This window comes from Drosophila kikkawai, chromosome X (assembly GCF_030179895.1).
Source record: "Drosophila kikkawai strain 14028-0561.14 chromosome X, DkikHiC1v2, whole genome shotgun sequence".
NCBI classification, from domain to species: domain Eukaryota; kingdom Metazoa; phylum Arthropoda; class Insecta; order Diptera; family Drosophilidae; genus Drosophila; species Drosophila kikkawai.
The window spans coordinates 19,902,357-19,918,345 of NC_091733.1; the positions used below are offsets into that span (position 1 = coordinate 19,902,357).

At 47.8% G+C, this 15,989-nt stretch overlaps 1 protein-coding gene across 1 annotated transcript; it reads left to right on the forward strand.

Moving 5' to 3' along the window:
• Positions 1-4,948: 4,948 nt before the first annotated feature.
• On the forward strand, positions 4,949-15,471 carry LOC108082896 (putative uncharacterized protein DDB_G0293878). The gene is made up of 5 exons (XM_070287969.1): positions 4,949-5,245; positions 9,130-10,096; positions 10,163-10,255; positions 10,324-10,597; positions 10,650-15,471. The coding sequence occupies exons 2-5, from the start codon at positions 9,131-9,133 to the stop codon at positions 15,326-15,328; spliced, it is 6,012 nt and encodes a 2,003-aa protein (XP_070144070.1). The 5' UTR covers positions 4,949-5,245; position 9,130; the 3' UTR covers positions 15,329-15,471.
• The last annotated feature ends 518 nt before the right edge of the window (positions 15,472-15,989 follow it).

The window sequence follows — 15,989 nt, forward strand, 5'->3', positions numbered from 1 at the left end:
CTAACGGTTCGATAACATCGATGGAGCTGTAAAAACATCGAAATATCGATAATATCAATACCCTTGAATACCGCCATTTCAATTTTGAATGTTGCCTTTTTGTTTTGAATAAATTGGACGACTACTTAATTACTTTACAGTAAACAATTTTCGTAGTCTAACATTTACGAAAAGTATTGCAATACTTTATTGATACAAAATTTTCGTGCCAGCCTCGTAAGACGTTTTTAATCTATGGCATCTGGTTTTTCTGTTTCCGGTTCGGCCATTTCCTTCGGTGCTGTCTGGTCATCGGCAGCATTCACCAAGGTTTCGTTCACCGGAACCTCGTCCACAGCTGTGGGTGCCTCGGTCTCTGTTCCCGCATCCTTGCTCTTTTCTGGCAGATCCTCGGAGCACAGCATGGATACCAGAAGGTGCTCTGCGAAAAGGGCATGCTGCCGCTTTGTATTGGTGGCGGTCCTCTCAGAGTCCCGGCGGAGGCGTTCTTGCTCAGTGATCCACGGCTTAAGGAGAAAGCCCTGGTTATACCGGCTGGCTGATGCTGATGGTAGCACGTTGGGTAATGTCTCTTTGCTCTTTGAATTATCGGCATCGAAGGCCCGGATGGCTGAATTTTTCCTTGACAACAGTTGGCGTCGCAACTCCAGACCCTGGAAGTCAGTGCAGTGGATGTCCCGGTGCCGCATTGTCCCTTTGGCGGTCTCTGTGGGTTCGGCGGTCGGTTGTCCCATTCTCCCTCTCAGACTGATTGGAAATTTGTGAAAAAGTGACTAAAATTTCTATAGCACCGATTCGAAGCAACTGACAGTAAACGCAGAGATTGAAATAAACGAAATTGTGATTGACATTTATTTAAAGGTACTGAGGTAAATCCCAAACAAATTCCAACCAAACAATGCTCAAATATATTAATTTTTTAAATGCAAATAATTCATTTTTACATAAATATTTGTATACATATAAAATATTTTAATAATTTACTACTATTAATAATTTAATTTGCCATCAACGCAAGGGCTCAAGGTTGAATTGCGAGCTTAACTACTAATAAAACTAATAAGTGTTTTTTTTTTTATAAATGACGGAAAATAATCATTTGAAAGCTCGGCATACAAAGCTTTGGGTTGGAGCTGAAAGCACAACAGCTTACCCGCAAAGCTGAGTAACAGATGGCGCAAGTTGGTCCTTATTTTAAATTATATTCCAATATGAATTTTAATTGTGAAAAACATAAAATAAGAATAAAAAACAAGGCTTTAGTTGATCTTAATATTTTCAGTTCAAATACATATATTGCCCGATATCCTTTGACTTAATGACTCTTTGAGAGCAGCGATCAAAATAACTCTTGGGTTTTGTTTGATTTTCGGGGAACAAAAAAAAAAAAAAAACTATTATTTAAATTTTTTATGCAGAACAAAAACTTGCCTGCTGCCGATTCAGAAAAGGACAAGAAAATATAAACAATAAAACGTGTTTATTGGCGTCTAAATAAAAATGTTTATATGTTTATTTAAGGCTCAACAAAATTGTTTTATTGCTTGACAGTTGTAATTGGTTTTAGCATTCATTTCCAGACATTACAACTATATTTATGGTTGTTATTATTCAGCTAGCCAATAGTTTCTTCATTTGTTTGCAAATTAAATTGAAAATTAAGTCAATTTATTTAATTTTTTTAATAAATTAAAAATGTTATATGTTAAATGTAATATTTAATATAAGCCAACAGAGAATTAAGAACGAAAGGTAATATAAAGTTTGTCAGAAGCTAGTAAATGCAGGTGAGGGGCTCATTTCCCACCCTATAAAACATATATGTATATCCCTGATCAGCTTTCCATCTAGTTTTAAGGAGGTATAAAGCCAAGTTTCTTTGTTGTTATTTTTCGGTAAAGGCCTACCTGAGCGGTCCAGTCGCTCCTCCTGGCATCCTGCGAATCCAGCATCCTTTGTGTAATTGCACGTTGCGGCACGCGAAATTAAACAGAGATAGCTCGAGTGGAGCCAAAGGGGCAGGGGGATGAGCAGATAATGAAGCCAGCAGAAGAGGGCGGCGGAGGCCAAGACCCAGTGGGAGCCAGAGCTCGAGGGGCTAGCTAAATGCCGAAAGAATGACAAACGCCCGGAGGACGCAGCACCCCGTCCCCGGGATAACTTTTCCGAGGAGCTGGGGGAGAGAGTGTCACATCTCCCGGCGTTGTCTATTGTTCCCAGAAGTGTTTTTATTTAGCCCGACCAGCCCTTGAGGAGGTCTAAGGAGCTGGGGCCATACTCCTCCTTGGCATTTTCGCCGACTTTACGTTTGTTTTATTATCTTTTATTATTGCCTTTGCCGCTTTTGTCTAATTTCGCTGTTGTCTTTTTCTGGCCTCCTCGCCACGCCGTTCACCTTCCCCCTCCGCGCTCCCCTGGTGCTAAATTGGCCGTTAAGATGCTAAAGATGCGGATTTCGGTGATTTACCAACTGAGTTGCCCCTGCCCGAGTTGTTGTCCTGCCACCGAGGGCGGTACCATTAGCCTTTTAGCCGGGCTCCCGCTTCTGGTGTTTCTGGTGTTGTAGAATAAGCAGCAAATCTTTGTTTATAAAGTCAATAATTATTATTTTAATTAATTACAAAATTATTAAATATACCCAAAATATAATAACTATTTAGTAGGCAATAAAATATATATTATATAAAATAAGATGCATATAGTCATGCAAATTTTTGGCTCTAGAAATTAACATTTTTGCACAGAAAAAATCAAATCAAATTTCCCTAAATTAATATTAAAAATAAAACTTAAATTGTATTTGAAAACCTTAACAAATGTTTTAGTTAAATTACAAAATACAAATAAGACCCATTAGTCCAAAAAAGAAGCTGTCCCTGTGTTGAATTTTTCCTTCTTTGGCCAAGAGTACACCTCCAGGAATCCTTGGTGCCCGCGTCCTGGCCAAAGGCTTTTGTCATTTTATGTGTCCCCCTTTGTTGTCCTGTTTTTGCCGTGCCTTTTGTCTGGCCGGGCTTTGTTTTGGTTTCCTTGGGGCCCCAAGAAGTTGTGGCGGAAATCGCGCTAATTTCGCCGCCTGCCCCTGAAAGGAGATAGAAGGGATGACTATCCCCCCCCCTTTTGGAGCACTTGGTTTTGGCCACAAAACTACCGTTATTGCGGCAGGCCGACGACAGATGGGATCGGATTGATTGCGGCCAGACGCGGAAGTGGATGCGGATGGCATTCGATGTTCGCTGTGTTCGGTGTTTGATGGTCGGCGGGTAAGGGTTAAGTGGGGTTGGCCGCCTGGCTGGGGGTGGTCAGACGGAATCCATTTCCCGCTCCAAAGGGCGCTCAGGCTTCATTAGCTGCGTTTTTCTGCGGGCTGCATACCCTTGCCCTGGATGATGTTCCTGCTCCTGCTTCTGCCGCTGCTCCAGGACTGACCATGTGACGGTGTTGATTTTCACACAACGCAGCGTGAAATTAGAAATGAACGGCAAAGGTCCTGTCGCAGTAGTAAGGATTTCGATGTGGGGGTCGGGTTTAAGGGTCAGGTGACGCGACGCGGCAAATCAGTTGCTGCTGCATTTGGCGATTTTGCGGTTTCCTGTTGGCCTCCTGACGTCGTCCTCGCCATCGTCTGCCGCTGACAGACCAAATTAAAATGTCCCCGAATGCAGGGGTGCGGGAGAGAGCCCCGACCATGTCTGCGTGTCACTTAATGACCAATTTGCCAGCAACAGTCGGGAGATTTGGGTGTCGAGACGGAGGCCTTTGTGGATCCACAGCTGTCACTGCGATAAATCTTCAAGTCAAGGAAAAATCGCAGCATTTAAAACGCGGCCTCCGCACCGATAAGCACCACTGACAAGGCCAACAATCGCTAGGAGAATTACAACATGTCGCAGTTTGTTCGGAATTTGAATAAATTTCGAATTCGTTAGCACGCTCCCAGCCCCAGTCCCCAGTCCCCAGTTCCCCGTCGCGGCAAAAAGTTTGCGCTCAGCTACAATTAACTTTTAAGTATGCCATTTCACAGATACCGCAGATATCGTCGCGATATAAAAAGCCGTATGCAAAGTCGTGCATCCCCAGCCCCTGGTGCCGTGCCTCCTAGAACAGCGGACGAGGTGGTTGAAGTTGCCAGCAGCAGTTGAAGAATAATTTCGTGCCATTTATCATGTCGCACAGTGAGCACAACAGGGAGCATAAGCAGGACGAACAGCAAATACCCTGCTATATTTTCAGCATATCAATATATCAGAACTGTAAATAATATATAAATATTTATGAAGAGCCAAACAAATATACAGAAAAATAATATTTAAAATAATTTTATATACCACAAAATGTACCTTATTTATCCGTTATTCAAAAGACTCCTTGGAAGAGCTCTTCGAAACGAAGTGCGTGTGATTTCCTGTTCCGCTTTTCCGGCGGCCATGTCGAATTTTAGCATAAATATCGAGAGCTGAAAGCAGAAAGGCCGGAAACTGGGGGCGGCAGGCAAATCCCAAAGACAGCTTGCTAATCGCCAGCCATTTATCTGGCCTAATGAAATTTGCGAGAAATCAAATCGGGCTGGCCACAAGCGGCCACTGATCCCGAGGCCCAGGAACCCCAAGTCGTCACGTGGGCAATTAAGCTGATGCCTTTTTGAGGGATTCTTTTCAAGCCGCGAGCTGCGAATTCCGAGTGGCGAGTGACGAGTTCCTGGCGCTAAAGAGCATCCGGGGAATTGGCTCTCCTTCTTCTCGGCTGACATCATCAATCATTTAGCTTTAGGAATACATAGAGCCACTATCAAGTGAAATTTGAGACTTCAAGCTTACCCGAGTAAACGATCTTATATTATTTTTCTAAAAACTATCACATTTTGCGTTGTGATCCAAGTGGGACCTGGATTTCCTTTGATCAACTTGTCAGGGCTTGGATTGGGTGAAAATCAGTTTCTTTACAGCTAAGCTTGTGTTCACATCGGAAAAGGTGAAAAAAACCTGAATAATAGTGCGTACTTTTTTGCGTTACAAAATTTAATTACCTTTTTCGAGTTTTTTTTTTTGTTTTTCGTTACAAAATTTACCAGGCTTTTTTCCGACAGTTTGTTTTTTCAACGTTTTCGAAGTGAAGACTAAGCTGGGCCACTTATCCTTGGAAGTTGACAGCGAGTGTTTTTTTTTTACGATTTTTTGAAAGCGACGAGAGAACTGGTCGATTTTTGATACTTAAAAGAATCGGTGGACCTGTGATCCAGCTTCAGGTAAGTGAAATTTGAACAGTGTGCTTTAGAGTCCTGCGTCCTGCTGTCTGTGTCCCTGTGTCTGGCCTCGGGGAAACCGTAACTAAACATTTGCATTAGGGGCTAGTGGCTGAGGCAACCGCTAAACAGCCAGCCGCGCTCTAAATGTAAACAGTTTAAATGACATCTGGCGGGGATTCGGGTGAGGAGGAGGAGGAGGACCAGGGGGACGTGGGGTTTTCTGCCTGTCGCTTAAATAAATTTTGCGGCAAATCGCAAAATCGGAAAATCGCCAAAAGGGCTGGGCCCCGTGGCCTGTGTGGTCCGTGGCGTTTCCGCAATTGGCAATCGACGCCGCAAATCGCGTTTTAAGCCCTGCGTGCGATTAGTTTAATTGCCATCGTTGGTGCAACAGGAGAATGCGCCGCATTTGCATAGCGGTTGCTGTGGTCCTGCGTCCTTGCATCCCTGCAATAGCTCCTGGAAGTGTGAAGTGGGGTGGAGTGGCGACTCGCGCTTAATGCGAAAATAAGGATTAACCAATGAAATTTATAAATGCGCAGCCAGGCCAGGCCAGTCCAGTCCAGTCCAGTCCAGTCCAGTCCAGTCCTTGTGCCTGCAAATTGAGTGCATAAATTGGCCGCATCGTCCGTTTGTCCTTTGCAGGATGCGAGGCGGTAGCGAAAAACATGCCAGGGGACAGGCAATCTATTTTGGATTAAATCAAATCGAAATAAACGATTTTTAATGGCCTGTTGCCCCTGTCCACCATGTCTGCTCCGTGTGGCACAGTGGCAAAAACGAGGTCATTAATTATTTCTTCAAAAGCAGAAGATAAGCCCAGGGCAGTTAACCCACTCCCCGGCATCGATTTGGTGCCGGGTTCGCATCCTTTTTGGCATTTTGTGTCATTAGCCTAAAGCCAGGGCTGCTAGCTGGCATTCTGACTTGGTTAAATCCTGGGATATTATGGCAACTAACTGGCATAATTCAAAATCGGAAGCTGGCTATAATGGATTTTATAAATTAAAATATTTAAATATTAAAATTAAAGTACAAGTTTGTTTTCTAATTTTTAAATGTCCTGCAGCCCTGCCTAAAAGCCAGTGGCCAAAGCCAAAAGGACACAGGACAATGGTCAACCACACACACATACACACTAACGCACACGCAGCATAAGCGTTATCCTCGATGGCGGCCGCATGTGGCACCAGGAGATTAATTAATCTTCAAGGACTCATTGTGTGTCTGCCCTGGTTGGCACTGCCCATTCCGAGTGGCTCATTAGGACACTCGGCCATTTGCATGTGCAGCGAGGCAAAATGAATTTATGGCCTGGTCAAAAATCCCGGAATCCCCATTCCAGCTTCCTCTTTTTTTTTTTTTTTTTTTTTTTGTTTCTGCTTGTTAAGCTCGGCATTTGTCACGGGCCAGGCCAGTCCAGTCCGGGTTCCCTTCCCCCTCTGGGCATTTATTTTGATTAGACTTCGACATTCGTTTCTATTTGCCGGCTCCTTATCGTAATCCGTGGCCATTCTCCGACAGATATGCTGCCGGATTACTTACATAGTGCTGCCCCGGGGATTCCCCTGCTCACATGAAATATTCACAGCTGATTATTTCGGCCAGGTTAATGGATTCCAAAGCGCCAGGCTATCGTTCCTTTGATGCACACATTCCCCTGTTATTTATTAGCCCGCACACGTGAATTATAGCTGCGTCTTTGCGAGTTTTCCAACTCTTTGAATTTGATTTGAGACTTGGAGACTAGCAAACTGGGACTGGGACTCACCTGGGGGGAGGTCACATTTCCTGGAGATAACTGTGGAGTGAGGCAAAAGCCAAGGACACTGAGATTTGGTTTTAGTTTAGAGATATTTATTTATTACACGGGATGATCCGGTCCCTATAATTATTATCCTTTCAGTACATCAATTTTTGTTGATAATTAATTATGAAAAACTTGTAAAAATAGTTAACATTCAGCCAAGATCTCCCCAGCCACCCAAGGACTATTAATGGGAACTTTGTTTAACCGACAAGGTGAAATGCCGAAGTTGATTACCAGCTGTGAGTTACGAGCCCTGGTAATGGGCCAAGCGGGTTCGCAGAAGCTTAGGTTCCGCCTCGTTTAATGGACCAAGTTAACGGGGTGGGAAACTAGACCGGGCAGGGACGACGCCACGACACACGTGGAGCGGAAGTCGAAGGAGTTGTTGCTGCTTTGCGGGCTGTTAAAATGATTAATGATGTGTGTGCGGCGTGTGTGTTAACGCCTCGGCGGCTCTCTTACCGGCACAGATGTTGTCATAAATAAAAAGAAGCTGAAAAGCAGATAAAGACGCTCATGGGGGGGCCCAGGACATGGCCAGGAACTCGGTCTGGTCTGGGATGTAAATAAACATACGTGTGGGCGCTGTTATTTATGCGTGCGTGTGGGTGAGGCGAGTCTGTTCGGGCCACATTAATGTCAAATCAGCCGCATAAATTGCGCAAAACGCTCAATTTATTTAACGAGGCGTGCGCGGCCAGGGGGGCGTGGCTGTGACAAGTGTATTTGCCGGTTAATAAATGTCCCGACTGGCAGAGTCCTTCTCTGCTCCCACTTTCAAGTGACAATTGTTCAGTTTTGAAGCCAGCGCCTCCTGGCCAATGTCAATTGCCACATCAATCGATTGGGCTTACTGTGCCGCCGCAATCCTCCGTCTCGAATCGAAGGCAATCGCAGTAGATCCTTTCGATATGACCGCCAAAAGGGGCCAATAAAAATTGTAAATCCCAGGCGGGAAAACGGGGTACCAATGGCAGTGACTGGAAACAGGAATTAGGCCTTCTTTTAGACTTAAATAAAATCGATTGAATGTTGAATACTAATTGGATCTTTTACAAGTCTTAACAAGGAATTTATCAAAACTGAAATGTCCTGTTTAAAAGTATACAATTCATTTTTATGTGAATTTTGTAGAGCAACCTCCGCGTCGCATACTCTTTCTACGCTTTTCGATTTGCTTGTTTCGCGTTTTGTTTCGCTTTGCTTTGCCATTTCCACTTCTCGCACGGACGACGACGTGCCGGGAACATCAAGGAAGAGGATGTGTGTGTTGTGTGCCTGTGTGTAGGTGTCAGGGGTGCTGTCCTGGGCCAGGAGCAGAGCCCTCCTCGCCAGGATTGCATATTTTGCTGCCTCACGAACATGAGCGCTCGTTAAACGGATGAGTTAAAAGTCAAAAGCCCTAAAGGATTTTATTTGAATTGCGGTCTGCGCCGCCGTTCGACGTCGAGTCGTCCTGGCCACCACCACCACCAGCAACCAGCCCCAGCCCCTGCTGCTGCTCCTTGTACCCCTTTGTGTGCCATGTTTTATTTAAAGTTTATCTTCGCCGTCGCGTTCGCGCCAAGGAGAGCTTGCAAAAAAAATATATGCGCAAAATAAAATGTGGAAAATATTTTTTCGGCGCAAGATGGATAGAACAAAAGGGTTTCGCTTGGTCCTTCGTCCGGGCCTTCGTCGGCACGTCGCCGTTTCAAAGCCGTGTTGAAAAATATTTGAAATAATTGCAAAAATGTTTTCCCAGCACCGACACCGCCGGGGTGTTGCTGTGGATATCCTGGGCTCGCCCAGGACATTGTCTTGCCATGCAAAGCACGTCTGCTGCAGCCACTGTAGAATCCCTTGGAGGGCAGGGGCCTGATCCCCGGCTAGAAGGGTCCACGGAGGCAATAGCACTTGTATCGAATCGCAGCTAAAGCGATATACAATTTATTTTTTGCACAGCACCAAGGAGTATCTTCGTCTTAACCAGGGAGCTAGAAAAAGTTTTGAATCGATAATTAATCCTTGAAGCATCGTAGAAGATGCCCTCCTCGAATATTTCCACTAATTAGAACCCTTTCCGGTTCCCCAGCATGACGGATCCTGACCGAGGTGTAGGCGTTCACATGGACCAAGAAAATGGAACAAGCCAGGAGGAGCCTGACGAGTTGTCTAGAGAGGAAGAACCGGATGATCTCCCGGGTAATCTGTCAACCGAATCCCAAGAGACTGTGAAGGCGCGCGAGTCCAGCGCCAAAATTACCACCCACAACAACAAGATGTCGCCCGACGCACCCGTCTTCTATCCCAGTGGATCCTATGCCGCCCACCTGCTGGCACAGCGAAAGACACCGGCCCCCACTTCTTCGGCATCGTCGACCTCGTCTCTCAGCTGGTGGCCCAACCTGTCGCCGGTGGCACGGGAGGTTCTGGAGACGGGCACCGGTCCCTACATTGGTCCCGACAAGGATCCCTTTTGCCTGCGAAATCCCCACTATAACGGCGGCCGTTCCGGCGACGATACAGAGCGCAACAAGAACAGCTTTGGTCTGGGTATGCAATCCGACGTCGGTGCATCGTATGGATGCCAGCGGGGAGACGGGAACACAGAAGCCCCTGGCGAGGATCGGCAGGCGGGGGATATGGCGAGGACACCGACGCCGCCGACATCGCCGGCGCTGCCCCCCATATCACCGCCAGAGCTACAAACGCCTTGGCGGCGTCCGCCCTACAGCCTTCCCAGCTGGTTACTCGAGGACGAAGCTACCGAGTCCACGCAACAGCAGCAGGAGCAGAAACAGCAGTGGCATCATCCGATCCCCGGATCGCCTCGCTTCACTCAATCATTCCCGACTGACGCGGCTCCGGCGTTGGGGCCATGTGGCGTGTCGCGTGCCGAGTATTTGGGAACCCTGCGGAACCTTCTGGTGCGCGCCAACGAAATGATGGCGCCCCTGATCCACGGTCACATCGAGGAAATGTCGCAGATGCAGTTTGCCGCCTATACCAGCGCAATCCTAAGCACTCCGCCACTGCATCCGAGTCTCTTCCTGCCGCCGGTAGAATTTGATCCGCCCTCTACAACTGATGCTCATCCTAATCACTCTCTCGCTTGTCTTCCCCAGGCAATTCCGCGTACGTGGGCCACCACCGGAGTGCTTAACCTGCCCTCCACCCATCCGCACAGCCTCACTCCCGACGATCTGGCCTTTATCCAGGTGAGTTCACGAGTGAATAGGGCAGAGCTTGCGGAAGTGCTATACCGCCACCGATACGATCCCCGCAGTCGCTGCACCCAAAGGCCACTGTCGGTACCCAGACAGAGTTCCGCTGCACTTGCATGCACCTGCCCAACCCCACGGGGACGGGCATTGAGGTGACTGGTCTACGCAGACCTTTCTTTCCGGGTTACGGTGGCGTGTATGAGCCGCGTATGCCGACGCCCAGTGGAGGTCCAGGTGCTGGACCCATGATGAATCCACAGTTCCAGGCCGGATCAGGATCGGGGAACGGTCAGCAGTCGTCCCAAGGCCCCTACACCTTCTGGGGGAGGCCTATGGGTAAGTGTTATTTAAATTATAAGTAAAGCACTTTATAATTCTGCGCTTCCAGCGATGCATCCGCCTCCGACACCACTGCCGCAGCAGCAGCAGCAGCCGCCGCCCATGAATCAGATGCATCAGCCGTACCCTCACCCCGGATTTTCAATTCATCAACAGCAGCAGCAGCAACAACAACAGCATCTACAGCAGCAGCAACAACAGCATTTACAGCAGCAGCAACAACAGCATTTACAGCAGCAGCAGCATTTACAGCAGCAGCAACAACAGCATCTACAGCAGCAGCAACAACAGCATTTACAGCAGCAGCAGCAGCAGCATTTACAGCAGCAGCAGCAACAGCATCTACAGCAGCAGCAGCAACATCACCAGCAGCAACAACAACAGCATCTACAGCAGCAACAGCAGCAGCTGCAGCAACATCTACAGCAGCAACAGCAGCAGCATCATCTACAGCAGCAGCAGCATCTACAGCAACAGCAGCATCTACAGCAGCAGCAGCAGCAGCAGCATCTACAGCAGCAGCAGCAGCAGCAGCAGCATCATCTCCAGCAGCAGCAGCAACAACAGCATTACCCGCCGCATGTTCCCCAGCATCCACTTCCCTTGCAGTCGCCTGGGAACAATCGCTTCCAGGATATGGGTAACGCCCGCTATCAGGATCTATTTGGACCGGTTCGTCTTCAAGAATCGTCCAACAATCGCTTCCAGGACTTTGGCCCAGTGCGCTTTCACGAGCCTGGCAATGGGCGCTTTCAGCAACCAGAGCTAAGCAACGTTCGTTTCCAGGAGCCGGGAAATAATAGCTTCGGCTTTCGAGTTAACTATACTCCTGGCAATCAATTCAATCATTTTACCCAGGTCAATTCGAGCAACCAAGCCGGCCCGGTCCACCAGGGCAATAACTTCAATCAGGGAAATCAGGCTAGCAGCAACTTCAATCAGGGAAATCCGGCCAGCATCATCTTAAATCAGGGAATCCATGGCAACAGCAACTTGAATCATGGAAATCAAGGTAACAACAACTTGAATCAGGGAACCCAAGGCAACAGCAACTTCAGTCCGGGCAACCAAAGCAACACCAATATCAATCTGGACAACCAGAACAACAGCAACATCAATCTGGGCAACCGCTATGGTCCCATTGGGTGCGGTGCTCCAAGCCAATCCAACGCCAGGACTTTCCCGAACAACGTTCAACCTGCTGGGGGTCAGGCGTTTGTGCGGCCCCCGAGCAGCTTGGAGTCAGAGTACTTGTCGAATCTGCTACAGCAGCATTTAGATACACCGGTAGTAATAGAACCGGAGGTGCAGCACCTACTAGAGCTGGAGCTAGAGAGGGAGCTGACAGAACAGCAGCAGAAGCAACAGCAACGCTGCTGTGCAGCGGGGAGCACCAGCGATGCCACTGGAGGCCGGCCTACGGATCCTACGGACTACTCAATCAGCGGCGCCACTGGGGAGCGGGTTCCACCCAGCACCACGGACTTCTCGATCAGTGATGACAGGGACAGCGGGGACACCAGCAGTCCATTGCGTGCTCGGGAGAGTGACGATGTCTTCGATTATGAGGACAACTGTGAAGGCGAAGAAGGCTACTGCGAATCCGCAGGAGAGGAGGAAGAATGCGAGGTCGACGAAGAAGATGGTGACGACGACGACAACGACGACGACAATGACGACAACGATGGCAACGATAACTATAACAACAATAACGACAACAACGGTAACGGTAAAGACACCAATAACACCAATGACGGCAATGACAATGAGAGCAACGAACGCAATAAAAACAATGACAACATTATTGAAAGTAATGACACTAAAGATACCAATAACACCAATAACATTAATAACGCTAACGATAACGATATTATCATTATCACGAATAGCACTCAAAACACCAATGAAACCAATAACATCAACACCAATGACTCAGATGTCTCAAATGACTCCAATGCATCCAATAATACCAATAATACCAACGGCACAAATAATACCAACGGCACAAATAACACCGTTACCTATAACACCAACACCAATACCAACCTCAACAACAATGGCATGAGCACTGACACCATTACCACAGTAAACATCAATAACATGGATACCATCGGCACCGACGCTTACTGCAACAACACTAATAAGAACACGGAAGTCAACCTCACGATCAACGACGAGAGCAAGAAAGAGGATCTGTCGACAATCGAGAATTCCAGTGTTGAGGGCGACGAAGGCATCCCGGAGATCCTCACCTTTACGGCCTCGACTTTCGTGAAGCTCAACCCACCGGAAGTAGAGCCTGATCCCAAGCCAGAACCCAAACGCGAACCTCAGCCCATTGCCGACACCTCCAACAACTTCTGTTTCGGACAGGTGGAGTTCATCAAATACATAATGTCGGAGTCTCCCGGTCCAGTTATACTTCCCGTTGTCAGGCAAGAGGACTACGGAGCCACCTACTTGCCGTGCCCCTGCGCTCAGGGGCCGTCGCAAGTGCGGCCCCCCAATCAGAATCAGAATCTCCATCCCAATCCCGTCTTTCCGATCTCCCAGGACACTGCCCAGGCTGAATGCGCTCCGAACAAAGAAGACTCTCGGCCAGCCGTCCGGGAGCAGCCCATGTACGACCGACCCGTAATGGCTTCCGCCTCGGGGCTGGGTGGTGTCTACTTGGCCCGACCAACGAGCCAACCAGCTCCGCGTAAGTACCTGGTGCGGCAGCGGCCCGTTCTTTTCGAGGTGGGCGGCAACCGCAGCAAAAGCGCCAGTTCCCACATAATATTGCAGAACCAGAACCTGGGCGGCAATGGGAATTTCAATGGACATGGAAACAACCTGAGCACGATCGGCCAAGGACGTGGATACGCCAACAGCAACAGTCTGGACTACCTGAATCTCCCGCAGTCAACCGGCTCAAATCTGGGTGCATTCCAAAATGTATGCCAGATTGTGGGGCAGAACATGTATCACAATCTCGGCCAAAACATGGCACCAAATATGGGGCAGGGTCCGAACATGAGGTCGAATCTATCGCAATCTGGGGTTCAAAACATGGGCCAGAACAAGGTCTCCAGCTCGTCCCAAACTATGCCTCTATACATGGCCAAGAGCGTGAACCCGAATATCGGACAAAACGTGCCCCAAAACTTAATGCCAAATCTATGTCACAACGTTAACGATCACCCGAGCTTAGGCCAAAACTTGACTGAGAATCTGAAGAACGTGCGGGGCAATTCCGTGAACCCGGTGAGCCAGAGCCTAAACCAGAATCTTAACACGAACGTTAACATAAATCCAAACATAAATCCGAACCTAAACCAGAACCTAAACCCAAACCTTATCTCGAACCTTAACAGGAATCTAAACCAGAACCTTAACACGAACCTAAACCAAAATATAAACCAAAACCTAAATCGAAACCTAAATCATAACATAATGTCGAATCTTAGTCCGAACATAAACTCAAACCTTAATTCAAACCTAATCTCGAACGTTAACTTAAACCTGAAGTCAAACTCCATTAACTCAAACCCCATTAAATCAAAACTTAGCCCAAACGATAATTCAAACGTTAATTCAAGCCTTAATTCAAACCTTAATTCCAACCTTAATTCCATCCTTAATTCAAACCCCCTTAATTTAAGTTCCCTTATGTCAATCCCCCTTAACACGAACCGTAACATGAACCTTAACACGAACCTTAACACGAACCTTAACACGAACCTTAACACGAACCTTAACACGAACCTTAACACGAACCTTAACACGAACCTTAACACGAACCTTAACACGAACCTTAACACGAATCTTAACACGAACCTTAACACGAACCTTAACACGAACCTTAACACGAACCTTAACACGAACCGTAACATGAACCGTAACATGAACCTTAACACGAACGTTAACACGAACGTTAACACGAACGTTAACACGAACGTTAACACGAACCTTAACCCGAACCTTAACCCGAACCTTAACCCGAACCTTAACCCGAACCTTAACCCGAACCTTAACCAAAATCTAAATCAAAATCTAAATCAAAACCTAAATCAAAACCTAAACCAGAACCGTAAGACGAACCTTAACACAAACCTAAGCCCGAGCATAAACTTGACCCTGAACCAGAACCGAAACCTTAACCCGAACCAGAGTAACCAGGTGAACCACATGAGCCGTGGAATGGGCGGATTAGGGGTGGGCGTGAACATGCCCGTGCAGAGCCAGACGTTCAGCCCGAGCAAAATGCAGCAAACCAATGTCCAGGATCTGAGCTGGACCCGACCATGGCTGGTCGGAGGTGGACGCGGCAGTATCAACCAGATGAGCCAGCCGAAGAGCAAGTCTCAGATGAGGGAGTCTGCCCCCAGCTTCGTGCCCTCTTCCGTGTTCGTTCCTGGCGGCGCTTCCGTTTCCAGTTCCGACTCCTTTACTGCTTCGCGCCCGGCTTCTAGCTCCTCCGTTTCCTCGACCGCTCACTCCTCCTGCTCGATTCCAGCTACCGGTTCAGGAGGTTCCCTCATCTTCTCAAATCCCGATCCCGACGTCTTTCCCGCTGTCAATGCCTTGAGAAGGAGCCGACGCAGTTCCGCCTCAACGCCGATTTCCGCTTTGCAGGAGCCATCGATTTCAGTAGCTGCCACTCTATTGCCGACACTAGACCCCAAGCCCCAGGCGCCACCAGCCTCACGTCCAAAGAAAGTCACCTACGCTTCGGTGTTGCAGTAGAAAGGAGCCATCTTCCTGGAGCGCAACACAGATCACGGGACCAATTCCAGCGAAATTCTAGTCTAAATTATATGTTTTGTTACCTGGACAAAGTACAAAGATGTTGTAATAAAATACACACATGAGACACTCCCTCTTGCTCGCATCATATGTTTGCTGCAGGATCTTCAAGGATGACTCTCTGGGGAGTAAGACGCCGCCGCCGTCGCCGCCTCTGGTTGCTGCGGAATTCGGTAAGCTCCCGGCTGCGGTCATTCCATATTCATATAACGATGTGCGAATTGCAAATCACGGCATTAGCTTCGGGTAAAGGAGGATGAAGCAGGCCCTTGCCTTGAAGAAAATATGTGTGTGTGTGTGCCGTAGAATTCTCAAGTGGCCGCTGCCCCCGGAAAATGGTAAACGTAACTCTTTGAACTCGGCTTCGTGCTCCGTTTCCGTTTCCGCTGCCGCTTCTGTGTTCCCTTTCCGTTCTGGGCCCCTTAATCGGGCTAATCTTTTACGCTGCCTGCATTCTAAAGTGTCCTGGTCCCGCATCCTGCTGCACTTCGCATGCCTGCTTGCGCCTCCTCTCATGTGTGAGCTCTCGCCGTAATTAAATGCAAGTCGCGGCAAAATAAACATTCAACATTTAACATTCATTTCTGCATTTAACCCAAGG